Source organism: Musca vetustissima, unplaced genomic scaffold (assembly GCF_032173495.1).
Source record: "Musca vetustissima isolate MV318-11 ecotype Yass unplaced genomic scaffold, APGP_CSIRO_Mvet_v1 utg17149, whole genome shotgun sequence".
Taxonomy (NCBI): Eukaryota; Metazoa; Arthropoda; class Insecta; order Diptera; family Muscidae; genus Musca; species Musca vetustissima.
Genome location: NW_026877415.1, coordinates 6846 through 27191, shown reverse-complemented (window position 1 = coordinate 27191; position 20346 = coordinate 6846). Strand labels below are relative to the sequence as shown.

Genomic DNA, 20346 nt, shown 5'->3' with positions numbered 1-20346 from the left:
TCATGTTTGACATCCTCACATTATGAAAACGTAAACAACGTCCAAATTTTTTAACATTAGACAGATGGAAAAACAGCTGTTCTTTTTTGCTTTCTGGGTGATCTACTTAAAAGGCTATGGACAAGGCCTATTAATCAGCTGTTTTCAAGTTTGCTGTCAAAATCCATTATTGTAAATTGACTTCACATTCTGGAAACGTAAACAACGTCCAAGTTGTTGGACATTAAACGAGAAAAATCACATGTTCTTGTTTGCTTTTTGAGTGACTGTATAAATAGGTCTCGGGCAAGTTGTATAATCAGCTGTTTTTTTGTTTTCTTGGGGTTAATCAGCTGTTTTTAAGTTTTTCTGTAAAAATCAATTATTGTGAATTGACGAATTTTTTGACAATAAACTTGAAAAAAGGGATCTGCTGTTTTCGCATTTTTATCGAAATAATAATCGATTTTTAGTAAACAAATTTATCGACTTTGGCAAAACCGAATAAGCGGTTTAGGTAAATAGAATAATTCGTACTGAAATATCTTCGACAAAATTTTTTTTTTGGTAAATTGAAAAATAGATGTTGAAACCGAATATTTTTTTCAACGAAGTAACCAAATAACCGATATTAATAAAACGACCAATCGTTGGCTATGTTGAACCAAAAAAATTCCCATTATGGACAAGGTAGCTGGTTTTTTTAATCGAGTAATTAAATTTTTGAAGATATAGCAAGGAGGGGTTTTATTAACCAAATAACCAATTGTAACAATATGAATAATCGTTGGCTATGTTGCACCAAATAATTTCCATTATGGATAATGTAACCGGGTTTTTTAACCGAGTAACCATTTTTTTGTTAATGATTAATCAATTCAAATAAGACCGATAAATTATATTGAATTTAATTTATTTATAGTTCGTTTAATTAAGTTTTCGAAAAGCGAGTAATCGGGTATTTATAATCCGTATACTCGGTTTTACTACAACGAATAATTGTATAGTGAATTGTTGTCTAAGTTAAACCGAATAATTTCAATTAATGTACTCTTGGTAATTGGATTTGTTAAACGGAATAACCGGTTTTGGTGAACCGAGTAACCGGTTTTGGTGAACCGAATAACCGGTTTTATAAAAATAATTATTTTTTTTCGTAGCTTCTATGTTTTTACTGTTAATAATTTTCCTTCAAAAAAAAAACATTGTTTTAATGGTGAATATTTGAAAACAAATTTTCTGTTGTTGTTGTCGTTTTTTCATTTGTCTTTAAGAAGGCTATTGTTTGTTGTTGTTGTATATTGCTTATGTTTGTTTTGTTTAGAAAAAAATCTATTGTTGTCATTTATTGTTGTTATTTAAAAAGAAGGTATTCTTTATGTAGGTAGGTATGTAGAAAAAATAAGGAGTTATTTCACTGTAGGATAGCACCAATTCTATTTAATTATTGTTTGTTATTATTATTAGTATTTTAACTATTTCATTTTCATGTGGGATCGATCTTGTAATAAATTTTAACTATGGTTATTTTTATTTATTTCTTTTTTTTTACAAAACAAACTAACAAACAAAATCAATAAGTTAATATGAAGAAAACAAACATTATGTTATGGTTAAATATTTAAAATAAAAAAAAAATATTTCTATAAGACTATTTACTTACATATGTATGATTTTAACGTGAATGTAATTGTTAAGGTTTATATATTTTTTGTTTAAATATTAATAACTTTAGTAACAACCAATTGAAATTCTTGTATGCTGTGTCATTGTTTATTGTTGTTGTTCTTAATTTTTTCTATCATGTTTGATGATGAAAAAAATTTTATAATAAATAAACAACATTGGATCACATGAGATCGTTTGCTATTTTGTTGAAAGTAATACGTTTTGTGTCTATATATATATATATATATGTGTCTGTGTGTACATACTTAAAAAAATAGAGTATAGGTATTATTTAAAAAAAGAATATATGTATTAAAAAATGAAAACACGTGTTTTGAATTTTTTAAGTTATTTTTTTGTATGCCTACATTTTTTTATTACGGATTTTTAGTCTGCTAACATTTAAATGAAGAGAAAATATGAAAAACCACAGATTTTCACTTTCATGACCAAGGTCTCGTATGAGTTATTTTAATACAATGGACACAGGTGTCGTATGAGTATTATTAATTTTAATTATACTCAATATTATTTGGTATTTTGGGGGGGGCATTGAGAATTGATTTTAAAAAATATTAAAGTTGGATTGGGTTGAAAATGTAATCCTCTATCCATTGCTGCTTAAATTGCTTTCACGTGCAAGGGTTTTATATTGGAAATTATTGAAAAATTGAAGTGGGTAAAGAAATTTTAAATTTTTTTTCTGAGATTTAGGAAAATAATTTCATAACGAAAATTTACGGAATTTTTTTTTGTATTTTGGGCTTTAATAAATGGCCAAGGATTTTTCTAATTTTAAATTAAATCATCCAAAAGAGCTACCTCAAAATATTTTTTTGCAAATGTTAAAATTATTTTTAAATCTTTCTTTAATGTTTTCTTGTATTTTTTTACCGTTGAAAAGTGTTCATTGCATTCTCGATTTTAATTTTTCAAGATTTTCAAAGGGCTGCAACTTTGCATATATATATTTGAAGATGTAAAAGAGTAGAAAAATAATTTACAAAAAATGTATGTTGTTGTTTTCTTGTTGTTTTTTGTGATTAAAGAAAAGTCCTTATGGTTGATGGCGGGCATGATAACATCGGAATCCGAAAATTCCAACGGTGTTAGAAAGAGTACATGTCTGGCTCTCGTATGAACTAGGATTATTGACTTCGCTCTAAAACTAATAAAATAGCGGACTTTAAAAAAATATTTTTGGAAAATCACCGATTTTTGACCAAAAACCAAGTCAAAAAATAGGGAAGTTCTTCACCGATTGGCTTTATCCTAGTTCACACGTGTAAAAATTTTGGAATCGATTGGGTTATTAGTTTTTGAGTTATCGTGCCCGCCATTCGTTTAGAGAAAAACGCGTTTAAAGTTTGAGAAGCCCTTCAGCCGTCACTTGATTCTGACAGAATAAATCGGCTATATCTTCAACAGTTCTTAAGATTTTCATTTGAAATTTTGTAGGGACATTCTTGAATTAGTGTAGATTCGAATTAAGAAGTAACCCCGAGAATGGGGGGGGGGGCGTCCCCTTAAATCATCTTAAAAATCCCCAAAATATAATATTTTCATTTTTTTATTGGATTTTTTTCGACTTTTTTGAAAAAAAAATAAAATTAATTTTTATTTGATTTGTTGATCTTTTTTTGAAAAAAATTTAATTTTTTTAGTTGATGTTGGAGACCTGATTTTGAGAATCTTAAATGTTTTTTCATATTTACACTTCACTTAATTTTCTTATATTTTTTTGTTTGAATGAAAATTAAAAAAAAATATTTTTTATGGAATATTTTTATGCCGAAAATTTCCATTATATATTTTTTTTCTGCCTGTATACAACATTGCTGATTTATTGCGAAAATACAGTGAGACTTTTCCGAAAGATTTCAATCGGATTTTTTGTTTAAAAAAAATAATCTTGGTTTTGATATTTTTTTAAAACACAACATAACAATAGGAAATTAGGTAAACAATTTTTTGTTTAGCAAATTTTATTGGTTTTTGTCTCTAAATGATATATAATTTGTTATCTATTAGCAGGTCTTGTCCGCCTATTTTTTTCTCTTTGTTTTAAGCCAGGAGGGAGTGTTTGCTAAAGCATTCTGTTTTTATTTTTTTCATTGTCTTTACTTTTAAATATTATTTTTGCCTATAAATCCTAATGTCATATTGTGTGTGTGTGAAACAGTTTTGGTTTGTCTTTATCGGTTTTCTATATATATATATTGATCTTCTTCTATATATATATGTATGTAGGCATAAATTTCAATATGTATTCAGCATCTTCTTCTTTCAGTTTCTCTAAATATAGATATATAATTTTTTTTGTTTGGCAATTTTTATTACAAAAAAAAAAAAATCCATGTATAATCCTTGCATATACTCTATATATATGTATATATAATAAGTATATATTTGTTTGTATGTATTTTATACATTCAACTCTTAGTTTTCTCGTGTCTTATTGGATTTAAATTTTATTTTCTTTCAATTGATATTCTTATTTCCTTTACACGTTCCTTCACTAAAATCCCATAAGGGGGAGAGGCGGTCGGTCTCTTTTTTGGGTTTCAGGCGGGGGACTGAAGTTTTTAAATTAATTTTTCTTCTCCCCGATTTTGAATTAAAATATTCTTAAAATCATTTTGTTTTCCTTTGATGCGTAATTAAAGGGTCTTCTATACAGTTGGGTTACATATATATAAAAAATTCACTTTTTTTACAATATTTTCCCTTAATGGGAAAAATTTCAGTTTTGGGAAAATTTCCACCAAATATCACAAATTTCCCCCGTTTTCACGTTCAAATCAGTAACAACTGTTTTGTTTTAGTAATAGTTGTGTTGTTGATACTGATACTGATATTGTTGCTGTGGTTGTTGTTGTTGTGTTGCTGGTGGTGGTGATGGTTCTTGATGTTGTTGTTGTTGTGGTATGCTATCATAGTCATTTTTAATATTCACATTGTTGTAATTGTAGGTATTATTGTTGTTATTATTATTATTATTATTAATATTATTGTTGTTGCTGCTGATGATGTTGCCATTATTGTTGTTGTTATTATTTTGGTTTATTATATTATAATTGTTATTATTATAATAATAATAGTAATAATAATAATAATTTAATAATAAACTAAAATCGTTTCACTATTGCGGCAACTCATCTTTTGTATCCACCGGACTTGGGGTCAAATATTTCCGGGCATATTTGGGAAAATGAGTTTTTTCGTGCGCCTTCAATATCGTTGATCGTGAAAATGTCTTGCCGCACATTTGACATCGAAATGGACGTTCACCTAAATCAAGATCAAGATACATATTTCAGATATATAGCTCTTAAGAAAAAAAAATTAAAAAAAAAAAAACAAAAACATACAAGAAACAGAAAGAAATCTTGCTATCGGATACTATCGGGTATTGTCGGCACACGATTATAATAGATTTGTTCACGAGTACTGTCGGCACACGAATATAATAATAGCTTTGTTCACGTAGCGAACATGTATGTATTTTTAATAAATATAGTAAATTTCTTGCTAGGGGTCTCTTGTGTAAAGGAGCAAGCTCGCCGTGAAGTCTTGATTCGTATCATTCGGATGTTTTGACTTCTTCTAACTACAAATTGAACCAAATTTAGTACACATTAGTACAAATTTCCAAACTTTCCTACATATCCCAATCCTACATCCCAAAAGTGATCCTAACAACAAATTTCAGGATTCCAGCTCTATCGACTTACACCAAAATTCAAATTGTACCAAATTTCGTACCATTTAGTACAAATTTGTAAAACTGTCCATATCATATAGCCAATACAAATCATATTTCTCAATTTCAGAATTCCAGCTCGATCGGTTCATCCTAACTCCAAATTGTACCAAATTTAGTACACATTAGTACGAATTTCCAAAAATACCTACATATCACGATCCTGCACTTCAACAGTGATGCTAACACTAAATTTTAGGATTCCAGCTCTATCGCTTTCCCAAAAAAATAATAATAAGAATAAGTACTTCAATTTAAATTATGTTTCCCAATTTCAGGATTCCAGCCCGATTGGTTAACCCTAACTCCAAATTGTATCACATTTAGTACACATTAGTACGAATTTCCAAAACTTCCTACATATCTCAATTTTACACCCCAACAGCGATCCTAATTCCAAATTTCCAAATGTAATGGTTTACCTGAAAATTCAAATTGTACCAAATTTAGTACGATTTAGTACACATTAGTATGAATTTCCAAATAAATTACCTATATCATAAAACAAATATAAACCTTATTTCCCATTTTTAGAATTCTAGCCTTACCGGTTCACTTAAATCCAAATTTAGTACCATTTAGTACACATTAGTACAAATTTCCAGAACTATACATATTCCAATCCTACACCCCAAACCTGATCCTAACAAAAAATTTCATAATTCCAGCTCTATCGGTTTACATATATAATCAAATTGTACCAAATTTAGTACGATTTAGTACGAATTTCCAAAACTACTTTATTACACATTAGAACGAATTTCCAAAACAACACTCCAACAGCGATCCTTACTTCAATTTTTAAGATTACAGGTCTATCGGTTCACCCAAAATTCAAATTGTACCAAATTTAGTACCATTTAGAGTACATTAGTACGATTTTCCTAAACTACCTACATATCTCAAGTCTATAATGCAGTAGTAATCTTCTTTCCAATTCTCTGTATGAAAACTCTATCGATTCGCCCAAATCCAAATTGTACTGAACATAGTACCATTTTGTACTTTTCGTACACTAAGGTACACAAATACAAAATTATCTACATATCCCTATCCTATACTCCGATGGTAATGTTAGTTTCAAATTTCCAGATTCCGGCTCCATCTGTTCATCCAAATACAAATTGTACCAAATTTAGTACCGTTTAGTACTTTTCGTATACATGAGTACGCACTTCCAAAACCATCTATTTATATCGACCCTATTTCTTAAAGAAAAATCATCTACATATCCCAACCCTACACTCCGACGGTAATGTTAATTTAAAATTGTACCAAATTTAGTACTTTTCGTATACAGGAGTACACTCTTCCAAAACAACCTCCTTATATCGGCCCTACTTCTTAAACAAAATTATCGGGATATCCCAACTCTACAATCCGACGATAATGTTAATTTCAAATTGTACCAAATTTAGTACCGTTTAGTACTTTTCGTGTACCTGAGTACACACTTCCCACCTCTTCATATCGACCCTACTTCTCAACCTTAATTCGCATTCCAAATTTCAAATATTTAGCTCTGCCCGTTCACATGCAACGAAATTGTAACAATTTTAGTACATTTTGTACTAAATTTGTGTTTAAACAAATTAGTACATTTTAGTACTTTTCGGATACTTATAGTTCGAATTTCCAAAATCTCTACCAATTAGCCTCATTTCAAATTTAAGAGTTCTAGCTCTACCGATTCGCCAAATACAAATGGTACCACTTTTAGTACACTTTTATTAAATTTTTAGCCTTAGAGAAAAATCTCAAATTTTTATCTCAAAATTCACAATTTCTTTCTGTTTCATTATTGAAATAAAGAATGAAAAAAATAATGATAATAAAACAAAATTTCCGCAACACTTACCTGTATGAACACGACAATGATCTTTCATATGATGACGCAATTTAAACGCTTTACCACAAAATTCACACTTAAACGGCCGATCACCGGTATGCACCGGCAAATGTTGTATGAGTGAGGTAACATCGGGAAAACTCTTACCACAGAATTTACATAGAACAACACTATTCGGATCATTGGACGACATTGCGGACGAACCAAGCAGCGATGAGGCCGATGAACTGGCTGCTGCTGCAGCAGCTGCGGCCGCCGCCGCTGCAGCCGATGTTGACGAACCAGCGCCACTTAACAGCGATAGACTGCTCGAGGGACAACCACCATTACCGGATGAGGTGCGACTATCATCGTCCAGACCACTGCCACGACCACCACCGCCAGCACCGCCTCTTGAATCACGGCAGCCACGTCCCGATGACGAAGAACCTCCGCCGCCGCCGCCGGCACCACCACTTCCATCGAGATCCAAACCACGACCCGTACAACTGGCAAGCGAGGAAAAAGCACAACCACCAGCCGCTGCTATGGCGGCGGCAAAATCAATATCCATGGCCATGGCGGCAACGGCAGCCGCCTGTTCCTGGGGATCACCCCCGGCGGCTGTGGCTGCCATGGCCGCGTTCATTTGGTATGCTAACGGTGACATATTTAAGTCGTGCGTCAACAGGTGCGGATGTAAGAGGGGATGGGTGGCGGCGCTTTCACGGTATTCCAATGTCTTTAGCGAATGCGACAGAATATGGCGTGTCAATTTACTCTGCGTGGGGAAACCGGCAGCACAATAAACACAGGAATAGGGTGGTGGTGTACGCGGATGATCATGCATGTAACTGGAGGAGGAGGCAGTGTTGATGGACGATGAGGCACTGGGACAGAGGCTACTGCTGCCAGCACCACCGCCCACACCACCACTGCCAATGGACCCACCACCAATGCCACCGGCATTGGAAATGCCAGCAGAGCCTAAGCCATGTGGCGATTCAGACGTTTCCTGCAACAACACCAAACAAAAATCCAAACATCAACTTCTTTTTCTTCATCGTTTTTTTTCAGTTTTGTTTTTTTAATTTTGATTTTTTGTGAGTTTCGAAATTTCTTTTTTTTGAAATACAAAGTTCTTTTTTAAGCTTCTTCTTCGTTTTCTTTGTCGTTAATTTCAAAAATAACGATTTTTATAGAAAAAAAATATTTTATAGAATAAATTTTCAATTTTTAAAATTTCTTATAAAAAAAATTAAAAAAGGAGAGTGGAAACAGAAAAATTAAGTCTTAGAAAAAAACAAATACAAAAAATCTATATTTATTTAAAAAAATGGGAAATTAAGGGGGATTTTCAAATTCAAAACTAAGTCCATTTGTGGTGGGAAAATTATAATGAAAGGAAAAAAGTATTGGAATGTGGTTATACTTTTGTAATTGTAATTGTTGTAATTCATTTACTCAGTTCATACCAAGATTTATTTGTAAAAAATATTTCAAATACTAGAGAAAATATAGATTTGTTTTTTTTTTTAAATATTGAACAAAAAAATAGATTTTCTTTATTTTTTTTTAATTTTCGCAAAAACAAGAGGGTGTTTCAGCGTTTATTTTTATTTTATTTTTCATATCTGAACGTTGTTATTGTTGTTGTTTCTGTTGCTTAAGAAGTAGTTGTTGTTTATTAGTGGTGCTAATATCCTTTTATTTTGTTTAAAATTAATATTTTAAATTATTATTTCATTTATTTACTTATTTTTTTCTCAAGAAGTTGAATTTCGATTTTTGTTTGGGCGCTGTCAAAGAAACGTGTGTTTCGTATTTTTTTTTTATTTTATTTTTACGCACTTTTCCAAAAAAAACTTAGCGAGTGTGTGTTGGTTAAACCGCGTTTGTTTCATATATATTTTTTAATTTTTTTTTATTTAAACATAACATATACAAACAAATGGTGAAAAAAGAGCGTTTGTCGTAGATGATAATTTTTTTTCATTCTTAATACAATTAGATTAAGACAAAAATTTTGAAAAAAATAAATTATAGACAAAAATATAAAATTTTTCATTTAAAAAAATTTTTTGAATATAATTTAACTGCTCTGCCAAATTTGAAGTGTTCCAAATGAGGTTTTGTTTTTTTTTTGCTCTAGATTATAGTTTATGAATATTTTCCCCCATACATATGTACAAAATATACATACATATACAAAGGGATGTCATTCAAAACCAAAAAAAGTAATTTTTCCAAAAAGAATATACTAAGCCGAATATATATTTAATTTCCTTATAATTTAATTCCAAGTGTTTTTTGTTTTTTATATAATAAATATTTTCAAGAAGTTTTTCCACAGAGTTTGTTTAGTTTTTTATTTAAAAAAATTCATATTAAATATTAACATAAAATGTATAAAAAAAACAATTTATTGTATATATATGCATTTCATATATATAAATAAATTATTTTTATTTTCTTGCCTTGTTGTAAGCCACTCTTTTTCCATTGTTTTTCTTTTTTTGACGTTTTCTTAGCATTAAAAATATAAAAAGTTTTTATTTATTTTATTTAATAACATTTATTTTGAAAGAAAGAAAATAACAAAAAAATATAATTAAAATAAATAACACATTTAGATTTTTTTTTTAATTTCTGTTTTAATTAAATAGGCCATTTCCAAAAAACGTAGATCAACTTCTTGACAATAATTTCAATATTTTCCGTTTAAATCATAATCATAATTTTTGCGCTGATTCTTTTTTTGTTTTGTTTTGTGATTTGCATAATTAAAATATTAATTTTAAATAAAATAGGTTTTAAGAATATATTTGCTTTTGTTGTAAATTTAATTTTACACTTCTATGACATTTTTGTGGATATTTTTGTTGTAACAATTATTTATTCTTATTGAGAGCATTGCTAACCCTAAATAGTGATGTACTAAAGACGTGAGTCATTTTTAAAGGGGGAACATCAATGGCTTGTGTGTTCATATTACATTGCCTACTTTTAGGCAACATATTATTTGATATGCTGTGAGTGTCAACTTGGCAACTCACAACGTATTCTCTAATTACGTACTGAAAAATCCTGATAGTCCTAGTTTTCAAACTAATTGATAATTAATTATCGATAACTTCAAATGATCAAAAATTGATAATTTCCAAAAAAGTGGAGTACACACTATCAGTTTTGCCCAAATTTTTAAGTTCGCCCAATCGCGAACTGTATTAAGGGGAATACAATAAATACAAATGAAAGTGAAGAATTTCAAAGATATTATGGATGCTTGTCTATCTGTCTCATTATCCAAATGTGTATTTTTATAATTCATATGGAAATTTGGTTTCTAAACATTGACGAAAATGCTCGGCGGGGCAATATTTTTGCATTTCGAATACGAAATGCAAAACCTCGTACACTTGAAACTTGATTAAAATATCCTGAAATATGTATGTAACGCTATACCGGGGGCTATAGCAAAAGATATCCCTATATCAACAATTAATTGAAATGCGTTCGAATAGCTATTTAGAATATCAACATACGAAAGCCAGAATTTTTCGATGAAGAGCATACCAAATCGCAGTGAATGCATACCAAATCGTAGTGTGATTGTAATCAGAAATAATCGTTGTCAAACAAGGCTATATGCATGATGCAATAATAAGGTGATGTATCAAATCAAAAATCTGTTTTTGTCTCAACCGTCTGTCAAATTTTGAGATTCAGGAGTAGTGTGATGGAAATAGGAAATAATCAATGCGTTGCCAATCAACGCGTTGTCAAATAAAGCTATATGCATGATGCGATAATAAGGTGATGTATCAAAACAAAAACCTTTGTTTTTGTCTCGACCACCTATCCTTTTTCCTTATAATATTTCACATGGTTGGCCACATTGCACATCGGATTCAAGTAGAAATTGCGCACTTCGACATTTAATCGAGACATCAGCTGCGCTAAATGGACTACCTATACCTTTATTGTGCCATGGCTATATGTAAGATAAACAAGTATACCCTCCACCATGAGGATGACAATCTAATTCGCTTGAAAAACGTGCCCAAAATTCTCCAAAATACCGACATGGGTCAATATAAATAATTTTTAGTGTGGAAATGTGGTGGTACCGTTGTGATAACCGAAATACCTATTTACAGCCCGTTATATGGGGGATACCCTGAAACTTGAGTGAATATTAATATTTTTGATAATGTGATGTGCTACATAATGGGGACCTAAAATACAAAATTACAGCCAATTCGGTGGAAAAATACGAAATACTGGGGATACGTTATATGGTGGCTACCCTGAAACTTGGGTAAGTGCCCATTATCCCCAAAATACCGAATATCGGGGTGTACCTTTATGTGGGGGGCTACATCAAAACCTGAACCGATATATCCCATTTGCAATGCCAAACATCCTAAGAGAACTAGCAATGCCTGTGCAAAGTTTCTGAGCTCTACCGTAAATATTACGATATCTATCGCGATTTTAACAGACATACAGACGAATATGCTTAAATCGACTTTGTGGAGTCTCAAGGTGTTGAAAACGGAATGAATATACACTACACCCTATGGTGGAAAGTACAAAGAAGAAAGAACAAAGTTACGATGCAGTACATAAATAACTCAGTATTGTCGGATGTCTTTGATCTGCTCATGAGTCACGCCCCGTCATCAACCTGCGATCGTGTGCAAACATCTCTTACAGATGTGGGTTTTTTAGCTCCAGGTAAAATACGATCTGAGTTTAAGAACCACAAGGTAAGAACAATCTCGAGCCAACCTTCCGAGACTGGCGGGGACTCAAAATCATACATAAGACAGACATTACCGTCTTAGAATGCCGGAGGAGTGAAGAGGCCGATAATATGGCAGAGTAAGTGAGTAAGACTAAGGTTCACCTTTCCTTCAATTGCTCAGAATATGCGAAAAGGATTAGGTCTCCCGAAGAGCAGACTCTAATACCAAAAGGAGGAACGTTGGATCGGAGTATTTCGTGATGGAAGGGAATTCTAAAAGCAAACCCCAGACTTTACGAAAGTGGAAGAGGTTAGCAAGCACTGGTAAGGAGTCGCCATATTACGTGTAGGTTGACAGGAGACGCTACAAAGACGAACTCGGCTATGCAGTGATCGACGAGAACAGTGCGTTCGAAAATATTCTATGATTGACAACCCAAAAGGCAAAGAATTCGTAGAATTTAATAGAGGTCGGATTATTCAACAAATAAATTCGCCAGGCCTCATTTCAATTCAAACGTTCAAAATGGACTACTTTGCTGTTTCCAGAGGTCTTAATGCCTAATTTAAAGGATTCATATGGCATACGGCGTATTTGTAGACCGTCAGTTGTGTTCTGACCGTCAACAAGGAAGTTCCTACAGCGAAAAAAGTGAAGTGGAATAACCTCTACCGTGGAAGATCATCTACCTGCCAAGGAGAGGCGCATAGTGGAGGACGAACAGTGGTCGTGCTCCTCAACCAACGACGATATCTATGTAAGCAGCAACGAGCGGCAGAGGGAAAGCCGCAAGGAGAAGAGTAATAATTGCGGACGCGAGGAGGCGAGCGACTTGCGTGTCTTCAGGCTGGTGAATACGATCAGCTCGGCAGTGTCATCCATCACTACCTACGACGTTGGAGTTAAGGGGGTCACGGCGATGCTGAGGTCTGCCATCGACTCCGGGGACTTCGCCCTTACCATGGTACAGAAGGGTGTAAACTCCCTGAGAGTTCAAAATCTGGGGGTTTTAGACAAGGTGAAAACCTTGCTGGAGCATCGTGGGTACAAACACCATACCCACACTCCCAATTATTGGCTTCCGTATAGTGTCATCTTCGAGGCCATTTCAGCGAAATACTCCGTGGAGGAGCTGAAGAAGGAGCTCAGTGACCTTGGCTTTCCGGCTTCGGACACATTGCTGCTAGCTACGGGATGCCTTCGCAATTAGTCAAATCAATGCCAAAACGTCTTATAGAGCTTCACCAACTCACCAACTTTTATCAATATTTTTTCATGTGTACGATTACATTTTAAATTGATTTGAGAGTATTCAATATGATTTTTAAAGAAATATTTTAATTGAAAATACCATTACATCATATTTTTAACGATTCAAATTGATGTTTTGTTTTTGAAACGAAGAAATACTAATGTCCTTCCACACTGGTATAAATATCCACAAAAATATATATTTCAGTATCATAGTTTTTGAGTTTAAAATTTTCATATAGTTTTTAATTTTCTTTTAGAAAAAATAGTATATTTTTTATTGTAAGAATAATATAAACATTTAGACGCATATAAGACACACGCACACACAGATATAAAAACATTGAATATTATATTTATGATTGATTTCTTTTAAATCTTCCAAAAGAGACAGAGAAGAAATACAATACACCAACACATTGAGATGGAAAAAAGAGATAAAATAACAGAAAAAACACACAAACATACACATCGATATGGAGAAAATTAATGAAAAATAAAAAAACAATATATAAAAGAAATACACATCAATATATATGTTATGGAACAAACACTTAGAGAACGAGAGAGAGAGAAATATATAGAGAAAAACATATAAGAAACACACACACATACACACTCATAAAATATTGATTAATCTCAAAAAACTTAAATTGAACAACAATTAAGTAATTAATTATGTGGGGCGGAAATTAAGAAATCAATTAATTTTTAGTTTTCAAAATATTGTAATGCCAATTCAATCAATCAAACTATTTATTATTCACATGAGTAAAAATTAAGAAAAATTTTTTTTAAGTAAAAGCTTTCATTTCACACGCACACACATAAGAGTTCGAAAATAAATTAACTAAAAATACACTCAGAGAAATAAAGGTAAACAATTAAAGAACGAAATGTGTTGTGTAATTAATATAAATTTTTCTGTTGAAAGTATGAAGAGAACAATCGAGATGATATTGTTCCTTTAAATATTGCCCACATTTGTTGTAAATTACGACTGCGCTCAATATTATTTATGTAGTTTTGAGACAAAAAACACAACAATACACACAACACCAAAAGCTTTGTATTTTTTGTTTAGTTAAGACAAATCCATTATGGTTTTACATTTTGATTTCCAAAAAAATTAAACACTGCACACACAACGTTTAAATATGAAGAAATAAAATTAGAAATGTTCACCCCTCTTGTTTTTTTCACAATTTTTTTATAAAATATATTTTTTAATTAATTCATTTTTTTTTTCTTAAAAATAAAATATTTTCATTTTAAATTATTTTTTTTTTGTATTTGCTATGTAATTATTCTGAAAAATATTGAGTGCATTAAATATTTTGCTATGGGAAAAACAAAAATGATATGGCGTTGGTGGAAAAAATAATTAAGCAAAATATTAATTACATTCTAAAAAAATTAAATATATTAATTATTTTGATGCAACTACTACTAAGTGGGGAAATTTGTGAAAAATAGGCTGGGGAAGAAGAGGCATATTACTAATTAAAATTAGGCTAGGCAGCAGGTAAACAATAACATACTTTGGAAAGTTAAAACAATTAATACTCTTTAAATTCTTAAGATGGGGATCCATGTGGGGAATTATTAAATTACAAGCCAAATAGGATGAAACCGACAATCTATTCTAAGGTGAGATGGATCATGTGCCATTCTAGACCACTACAATATATTGATATAATTCAGGTTATTTTTTTAAATGTGATTAAACCACATTCTCACGTTGTGATTTCCAAAAAATTGATACCTTTCAAAACCCTTTGGAAACAAGTTCGGATATCTTCAACATATAAATTTTATAGAAGATCTTTGAAAGACCTCTCTATCTATGTCTTTCAAAGATCTTCTATGAAAATATTTTCAAATCATGTAAATTAAAATAAAATAAAAATAAATAAAATAAAATGTGTATATCGGAACCTACAAAATTTTGCAGTACACATATATGAGAACCCAAAATACCAAATAACAGCCAGTTCGGTTTGAAAACGTGACTTAAATCCCTAGAATGCTGAATATTGGGGTGTATCGTTGTATGGGGGCTACCCTGAAACTTCGGTCAACAATAATAATCACAAGAGACAATTGGGTATGAAAGGTTTTTTGTAAAAGAAGCAATAAATAGCTTCTGGGGAGAATATCCCAACAAAAAACTAAGGAAAGTGATGAGGGTCAGTGGCGAGATCGGAAACTATAATCTTCCCTCCCTTTCCCCTCGGCGGACAATGTCATACATTCCCCACTAATAAATAGTTTTTTTTTTTATAAAAACAACAAACTGGGATTCAACCTGACTATTTTGCACAAACAAAATACAAATGGTATCCCAAATAAGCCGCCAATACTACTGTACGGATATTTGCTTACAATATGAACCCAAAATATTAAATTACATACAATTCGATTGGAAAACCTGACCAAAATCGCCAAAATATCGAGTATATGAGGGGGGGGGGGGGTGGTTCCGTTATATGGTGGCTACCCTGACACTTGGGTCAATATTAATTAGTTTTGCTATGGATACATATTATTCAATGAGAACCCAAAATGCAGCCAATTCGGTTGGAAAACCTATCCAAAAACCTATCCAAAAACCCCAAAATACCGAATACTGGGGGTACCGTTATACGGGGGCCTACCCTGAAACTTGACTCTATAATAATAATTTTTGGTACGGAGGTGTGCTATACAATGAAAACCCAAAATACCAAATTACAACCACTTTGGTTCGAAAACTTGTCCAAAATCCCGAAAATACCGAATATTAGGGGGTACCGTTTTATGGTGGCTACCCTAAAACTTGGGCCAATATTAATAATTTGTGGTACGGATATGTGCTATACAATGAAAACTTAAAATACCGAATAGCAGCCAATTCGGTTGGAAATCGTGTCTAAAATCCTCAAAATACCGAATATTGGGGGGGGGGGGGGGTACGTTATATGGGGGCTATCGTGAAACTTGGGTCAATATTAATAATTTTTGGTACGGATATGTGCTATACAATGAAAACTTAAAATACCGAATTGCAGCCAATTCGGTTGGAAATCGTGTATAAAATCCTCAAAATACCGAATATTGGGGGTGGTCCGTTATATGGGGGCTATCGTGAAACTTGGATCATTATTAATCATTTTTGGTACGGAGATGTGCTATTCTATTATAATCCTAGATACCAAATTACAGCCAATTCGGTTGGAAAACGCGTTCAAAATCCCCAAAATACCGAATATTTGGGTGTACCGTTATATGGGTGGTACCCTGAAACTCGGGCCAATAAAAACAATTTTTGGTAGGGATATTTGCTATTCTATGAGAACCCAAATTACCAAATAATAGCCAGTTCGATTTGAAAACCTGTCCAATAGAGATAGACACATATTTCCTTTTAGGAATATGCATAGAATCACTATGCATAGAATCGATTTACGCATGTCCGTCTGTCCGTCCATGTATTTTTCTGAACAAAGTACAGGTCGCATTTATGATCCGATTTGGGTGAAATTTGGCATAGGTCACTTATTTGGTTCAAGGTCGAACACTATTGAAATTAGGAAAAAAAGTTCAGATTTAGATATAGCACCCATATATATTTTCATCCGATTTAATGTAAATGGTGCACCAAAGTCCCTATATATCTCTCGATTTGCACAAAATTTGGATTATGTCTAGAATTATGTGTGTTAAGTTTCCTGAAAATCGGTTCAGATTTAGATATAGCGCCCATATATATTTTCGTCCGATTTAATGTAAATGGTGCACCAAAATCCCTATATATCTCTCGATTTGCACGAAATTTGGCACAGCGTAATGAATTATGTCTAGAATTATGTGTGTTAAGTTTCCTGAAAATCGGTTTAGATTTAGATATAGCACCCATATATATTATCGTTCCAACTTGCATCGATTTTATGGTAAGTGGTGCACCAAAGCCCCTATATACCTTTCGATTTGCACAAAATTTGGCACAGCGTAATGAATTAGGTCTAGAATGATGTGTGTTAAGTTTCCTGAAAATAAGTTTAGATTTAGATATAGCTTCCATATATATTTTCTTCCGATTTAAGGTAAGTGGTGCACCAAAGTCCCTATATATCTCTCGATTTGCACGAAATTTGGCACAGCGTAATGAATTACGTCTAGAATGATTTGTGTTAAATTTCCTGAAAATCGGTTCAGAAATGAAAAACTTAGTATCGGTTGCAGAATGACATGTATAAGGATCTAAGTTCATTTTACTGGTCCTTTAAAAATGCGACGTCTGTTAGGATTCATCTCTTGAATATACCCAAAGTGGTGAAGGGTATCAAATAGTCGACCCCGTCCGATTTTACAGCTTTCCTTACTGGTTTTTTTGTAGGGATATGTGCTCTACAATGAGAACCAAAAATACAATACTATAGCCAGTTCGGTTGGTAAACCTGCCCAAATACCTCTGGTAGGATTCATCTCTTGAATATACCCAAAGTGGTGAAGGGTATCTTATAGTCGGCCCCGTCCGACTTTACTACTTTCCTTACTGGTTTTTTGTAGGGATATGTGCTCTACAATGAGAACCAAGAATACAAAATTATAGCCAGTTCGGTTGGTAAACCTGCCCAAAATACCGAATATTGGAGGTACCGTTATATGGGGGCTACACCAAAGCTTGGACCGATATATCCCATTTGCAATACCAAACATTCTAGGAGGACTAGTAATGTTTGTGCAAAATTTCAAAGCTGGAACTTATATATTGCGATCTCTATCGTGAGTTCTCCGGTGAATATTTCTAGGTGTTGCAAACGGAATGTCAAATTTGGTGGAGGGTATACAAAGAGGATATTTTTTTTTCAATACCAAAATTACACTTCTTAGAAATTAATTTTTCAATATTTTCTATTCACTATTTTTTGGAAAATTTTACGTTCTGTGCAACCTTAAATCATTAAATTTAAACCTCCCCACGAAGCCCATATTCTGTTACATCTCCATTAAGTAAATTACATTAGACCAATATTGATCCAAAGATCTGTTACGTGTGTAGTACTACCACTACTACCACATATGTAAATTCCCCCAATTACCATATTACCTCATGATATGATGCAGCAAAAAACCCAAAAATCAATGACAAAGTTTCCATTCAATGCAGGCCACAAAATGAGTGACCATTACCCGGCATGGATGTGTGTTTACCTAATCATAGTCAAAATGCAGATCATGACCACAAAAGGGTAAATACATAGATGTGTTTGTCCGAAATGACTTTTCAATTTGCCATGGTAAATAGCAGTAAGAATGACCCACCTCCCCAATAATGCATAGTAGGCGCCATCACAAAAATGTTATTTTTGTGGGTCAGTAGGGTCTATCAGAAAATGAGTAGCAGGATTTTTTTATTGCGATTACATTACAAACAAATTTGATGATGTTCGGCCCCAAAAGTGGTGGTGAGTTGATGACAATTTTTGGTGACAATTTCATTTTGTTGATGATGATGATTTCGATGTCGTCTTACTACAAACAACAACAAAATCATGATGACACAAAACAGAACAGAAACCATAATGATTGCTGATTTTTCGATTATGAAGGACATGATGCAGTTGATGTTTTCTTTTTTTTTTGTATTTTTGAGTTTCAATTCAATTTACGTTTTGTCGCAATGCGTTTTTGTGTTGTGGCTACTGACCACCAGCAGTGGTGTTGTTAGCATCAAAGGCCTCTTTGTTGGCCGGACAGAAACAAGTCATTGAATATTGGCAATCAAATCATTCAATAATATTTTTTTCAATTAAAATCGTACATGACTGATGTCTTGTAGATTTTTATTTATTTAAAACAAAATAAATATATGTCCTGTTAAAATGTAAGTGTGTGTGTTAGAAAAATAATAAGCAGGTTATAATTTATTAGGGTGGATATTGAGTAAAGTTCGGCAACCAGAAGATGGATATTCAAAGTCGGTAAAAACCCGTTTTTTAGAGCTATGACAAAACATCGTTGCGATTTTCCCTCTGAGAAAACTGCTAGGATCATCAATATACGGAAAATATTGGAGTCAAAAGAGGGCTATGTCAAAACTGCTAGGTTCATCAATATACCGAAAATGTTTAGGTTATAAAAAGGGTTATAACAAGAGGTGGATCGAAATTAAAAATGTTCTGCGATGAAGTTGTTCAACAACTATGAACCTGAAATACTAAATTACAGCATTTATTTAGTGGCTGAAATCGTTACACCCTAATATCAGCAGAGTTTATTTTTTTCTGTATGTATTTTTAAAATAACCCATTAAGAGAAATATGGAAAATATGCTAACGACGAAGATCATACGATATTACTCTGTATTGGTATTGAGGACTAAAACAATTTCAAAGGAGATGGCGGATTATTCTCATGATTAAACTTACAAGAGCCCAGATGTTTTTTGTTGTTGTAAAATTTATGTTGTGATCGAGAAGACAAACTGAAAACGATAAAAGGACGTCGTAATTAAAGTTATTAAGTGAAACCTGTTGGATTTTCGAAAGAAAATTTGCAATTTAGCTGAGCTGAATTAGGTTAACTGTAGTAAAATATTAATTCAGCTGAGCTGAATTACGATAACTGTAGTAAAACTTCAATTCAGCTTAGCTGAATTAACTAAAGCTGAATTAATTAAAGGAAAATTACAAATCAGCTTAGCTAAATTATGTAAACCGTTGTAAAGCAGCAATTCAGCAGAGCTGAATTACATTAACTGTAGTAGAACTGCAATTCAGCTGAGCTGAATTAGGCTAACTGAATTAAAATAGCAATTCAGCTGAGCTGAATTAGATTAACTGTAGTAAAACTTCAATTCAGCTTAGCTGAGCTAACTGAATGCGTTTTCCTACAGTTCTGCTAAACTTAAAATGTTCTATAATAGGAAAATTACAAATAAGCTTTGCTGAATTAGGTTAACGGTTGTAAAACAGTCATTCAACTGAGCTGGATTACGATAACAGAAGTACAACTTCAATTCAGCTTATCTGAAGTTCTGCAGTTCTGCTAAGCTGAAAAAATTCTTTACAAACCAGATTAGCTGAATTACGTTAACTGTTGTTAAACATCAATTCCGATTA

At 32.4% G+C, this 20346-nt stretch overlaps 1 protein-coding gene across 1 annotated transcript; it reads right to left on the bottom strand.

The window, feature by feature from the left end:
• Window positions 1–4667: 4667 nt before the first annotated feature.
• On the bottom strand, window positions 4668–8274 carry LOC133322000 (zinc finger protein 574-like; the record flags this gene model as incomplete). The annotated part of the gene is made up of 2 exons (XM_061531068.1): window positions 4668–4938; window positions 7269–8274. Coding segments are annotated over 2 exons (1155 nt in total), but the record flags the coding sequence as incomplete, so codon positions are not given.
• Between the last annotated feature and the right edge of the window lie 12072 nt (window positions 8275–20346).